Consider the following 4,496-nt stretch of genomic DNA (forward strand, 5'->3'; position numbering starts at 1 on the left):
GTTTATTTCCTCTGCTGAGGCTCCTGGACAGAACAGGAAGCAGTGATGCTCGATATCAAATTAAAAAAAGATTCCAGTCACTGGGTGGAAAAAGTGTCTTAGTGGGAACCCTTCCTGCCTTTCACTGATTTCCTTCGTTCCCACACCTCTCTCTTTTATATACTCACCCTCTCTCTCTGCCTGCTTATGCAGCTGCGCTGTCCCATAACACACCAGAAATACTCCACACATGAAGATATGACCTCAACTGTCACCTTTGACCTTCCTGCCCAAACTGTCTGTATGGTCAGGCTTAGCGATGACTTATGAGCTCAGAAAACACGTGCAAATGAAATATGGGACTGTGTACAGAGAAGTTTACAGACGTATCATCTTACCTTCAGAAACACGAGGAAAAAGAACTGGTGCAGGTGTGCAAGTGGCTGATGGTGAATTTGCAAGATGGAAACTGCACGCTGAAATGGCACCACAAAAACAACAGATTACAGTTAGACGATGTGAAGATAACCGGCATAGGTAAAGCAACTTCCTCCTATAAGAAAATTCACATTTGTCAGGTCAGATTAAATGTAAACTGATTTCTAATCCATACTGAAAATGTGTCTTACAGCGATTACAAAACTTGCAAACCAGTACTATGAAGACATCACCAAGGTAAGGGTTCATATTTTGCTGATAATTGCAGGACGAGTAGTTCAAAGTGTATCATTGTGAAAATAAGTAATTATCTGTATTTCTACTTGCAGAAACCAACAGATAACAAAACTCTGATAGCCATCCTGGCGTCCTGTGGAGCTCTGCTCATCATGATCCTCATCCTCGCCGTTTGTAAGTCACGCCGTCGCAAGCCGTACAACGAGAACCAGGTAGGTGGAGCAAGTTTCATTACATTCAATAACATAAAGCCGATATTTTTATTCAATGAGACTCAAAAAAAGTGCATTCAACCATTAAATCCTGCAGGTACATTAGCTATCTACAAGCCAAACCACATTATTTGCTTCTGTATTTGCTTACATGTAAGGCAAACCTTTCTAAGTGCTACGTATAGAAGAGAGACTTCTTTACTATTTTTTTATTTTGGGGATGACCCTTCAGAGGCTCACAACTCCTGCCTGCCTTCTGGAGGTAAAACTAAATGTTCCTCTTTACTATCCAGTACTTGCCAACTTGATCGCCGGAGCTGTTCGATTAACATTAACATGCTTATTGTAAGTGCTGCCTGTAGCCAGGGGCGCCGTAAGGGGGTGAAAAGTTAGGACGATTCCGTGACTGACGGGGCCCAAACTATTTTAGAACATTAAGAAAAAAATGTTTAATTAACCAATGTGATATCTTTTCATGGGGCCCAAAATCCCTGGCGGCGCCCCTGCCTGTAGCACCATCCTTGATGGAGCATATGTGTGGGCTGGACCTGTTTTTTTACAGGAAAGCTGTGAGCAGAGGGTAGAGTTGTCGATTCTTGTTCGGTTTTCTGTGACTATCTTCCTCACCATGCTGAACACCCTCTCAGACTTTCAGTTGCGCGCGCTACTAAAGAGACGCGCTACCATGGAAACCAAACAATGGTGTAGCTGTATTAAAGTCCGAGTGGAAACAGTCGTGAGTAAATCAGATTTAGTCAGAAATCGCGGGAGAAATAGGATCCCGGGAGGAAACCGGGAGAGGGCAATGGAAATCGGGAGGGTTGGCAAGTCCCTACTTTAGGACTCCCAGTAGCTTCTACTGAAGCCTTCCGAGTAAATCGCAAGAACGCCGACACCTCCTCATCACTCCAACGCTCCCATGTTTTCTTTTGTGTTGCCATAAATTAGTCTCTCTGCGTTGGTGTGCTGGTCTAATGCTAATGCTAGCAATAATGCTAATGCAAGGATAAAAAAATGGCGGCTTCACAATTTTTTGTTGAGTTTTACGGGGCGTGGTTTGCAATCCGCCCAGCCAATCAGAAATGGGAACGTTTTTCTCCCATGAAAGTGCCTGCTCTCTAGCAGGGGCTGAAAAGGGGGTGAAAAGGTTCTCATGAACTAAGTTCTAGTTACGGATTTTTGTTGGTGTGAACGCACATTTTCGGAAGTATATCGGAACTATACTGGGAAAAGTACTCCGGTGTGAAAGCGCCTATTATATATGTTGTTTATCCATGCTGAGGTCATATGAGTAGAGTCACTAAACATGTTAGAAAACGTGGAGCCAACTGCACACTCACCCATACCATGAGTTATTATTGTTATCAACCCATTATCAGCTGTAAACAATACAAATCTGGTGCTCAAGATGGAAAAAAACAGCCACTATTAATGTTGTGAATGGAAACTACGCAAACACTTTAGGGTTTAGGAAAAGATTATGGATGGGGACGGTATATCATTTTCGTACGCAAGGTCAGTAATGTAAAATACCTTGATGCTTTTAGTTTTGGTTACAAACAGGACATTAACAGGTGTAAGTCTGTTTGACCCAAAAAAGCCCGATCACCTTCTCCCTATATGGACTTTAAATACCACTGCACATCATTTCCTCCAGTGCCACTATCATGATTACTATGTCCATAAGAGGTTAACGTTGTCTTCTTGTATTTCTGATCAACCATGTGAATAGATATTAACGGCCTTCTGAACCTAATAGTAGCTATAAGATGCCCCTTTAAACCTAAAAGACTGATAACAACGCTCATTCAATCAGCTGATAACATTTGAATCTGTTATTTTTTACATACTTTCTCAACAAAATTCTCCCTTAAAAAGCAGGTTTTTTCATGAAAATAAAATTAAATGCAACTCTGAAAGGTAGAAATGTCAATACATGGACTTTACACTTATTTAAAGTAATTATACACAGCTTTTTTTTGAAGACTTCTTCCTCTTTGATCTCTACAGCAGCACCTGACGGAGGAGTTGCACACGGTGGAGAACGGATACCACGATAACCCGACGCTGGAGGTGATGGAGATTCATCCGGAGATGCAGGAGAAGAAGATGGCGCTGAGCGGAGAGTTCAACGACAGCTGGATCGTCCCCATAGACAACCTGCTGAAGGAGGACATCGCCGGCGAGGAGGACACTCACCTGTAGAGACGAAGGAACAAAAACAAACAAAACTATCCACACTTCCTGCTCCATGCCGACCTTTTCCCTACATACTGGGAATGCTGTCCCTGTAGAGAAGACATTTCTGTTCTGAAGACTGTAGAACAACCCAATTGTAATGAAGTCCGTCTGTTATATATTTTTTTACTGTAGTGAGCAAAACAAAAAGGATACAAAATCAATAATCAAGTAAATTAATCACTGTTGTGCCCAATCCGGATATTTTATATAAATAAGTGACTTTCTACATCATTACTCATTCAGAAAAAGCTCAAAACTACAAGAGGATTGTGCCTTTGTACACATGCCACTGTAAATAAAGTGTTTTAATGTTATTTTAAGAGAGGGAAAAAGAGTCAGGAGATGCTTAAGTTCATCTCGAGAGCTACCAACTTAGATATAGATGACTTCAGGATACTGCAAAGCATCCTGGTAAATGTCCACTAATGTGTGTTGGCACTGGTGCACCAATCATAAGAGACAGATGTCTAAAGACACTACTTAGCCAGATGGGTTTATAGTTTAGTGTATTTTTTTTTTTCGTGATACGTGACCCTTGTTGGGGAATAATTTGCCCTGTCCTCCTTCGCCCTCTGACGCAGCTGACCAACCTTGAGCAGCCGCTATCTCCCATAAGGAGGGGGTGCCCTAGCATTTTGTTGTAGTTACCAGTTAGTTAGACCCTCCAGAAAAACGCGATTCTGCGATCGCAGAATTTACCGCATAATCAGCAAAATGGCGCAGATTTTTTAAAAGGCCGCATATTTATCAAAAGGCCGCATAATCCCCGCATTTTTCCACAAAGTTGAGAAGAAAAAAAAGTTCACTCGTCTTGACGTGAGTTCATCAGCTCGCGCATCACAGAATGTAAACAACACTGTATAGAGTGAACGTGTGGAGCTCACACGATAGAGAAAACACCAAGATGAACACTGTATAGAGCTCATTTACCAACGAACATTTCTACTAAAGACCGGGCAAAAAGTGGGGGGAAACTATTCTGCACCCCGTGCAACTGTGTGTTGGAGCATGAGAGAAAATCTACGGTGACGACCCACTTTGATTCATTCAAACATTCGAAAATGCTTTCTGCTGCTGCGGACAAGAAAGCCAAACAACTCACGTTCACCGAGGGATCAACCTCCAAAACCCTTTCGAGGGCTACAAGAAACGAAGTGAGTAGCCTACAAGATTGAAGCTGGTCAGATAACGAACGAGTAAATTAAAACAGAATGAGGCGGAGAAGTGTGTGTGTGTGGGGTGTGTGTGTGTGTGTGTGTGTGTGTGTGTGAGTATTAATATACGACCTAATTGTACTTTTAACAAATAAAACTAAACTATTAGTAATTTTAGTTTAATTAGAAATTAAGGGTTAAAACGGGGTTTTAACGTTAGGTGGACTAGGTTGTG

At 41.9% G+C, this 4,496-nt stretch overlaps 1 protein-coding gene across 1 annotated transcript; it reads left to right on the forward strand.

Annotated features, from left to right (window-relative positions):
• Window positions 1-324: 324 nt before the first annotated feature.
• podxl (podocalyxin-like) lies at window positions 325-3,687 on the forward strand. Its single transcript, XM_010778969.1, has 4 exons — window positions 325-516; window positions 611-654; window positions 747-866; window positions 2,877-3,687. Exons 1-4 carry the CDS (start codon window positions 336-338, stop codon window positions 3,069-3,071), a joined length of 540 nt encoding a protein of 179 aa, XP_010777271.1. The 5' UTR covers window positions 325-335; the 3' UTR covers window positions 3,072-3,687.
• The last annotated feature ends 809 nt before the right edge of the window (window positions 3,688-4,496 follow it).

The sequence above is a fragment of the Notothenia coriiceps genome, unplaced genomic scaffold, assembly GCF_000735185.1.
Source record: "Notothenia coriiceps isolate Sejong01 unplaced genomic scaffold, NC01 NC01_scaffold00019758, whole genome shotgun sequence".
In the NCBI taxonomy this organism is placed as follows: domain Eukaryota; kingdom Metazoa; phylum Chordata; class Actinopteri; order Perciformes; family Nototheniidae; genus Notothenia; species Notothenia coriiceps.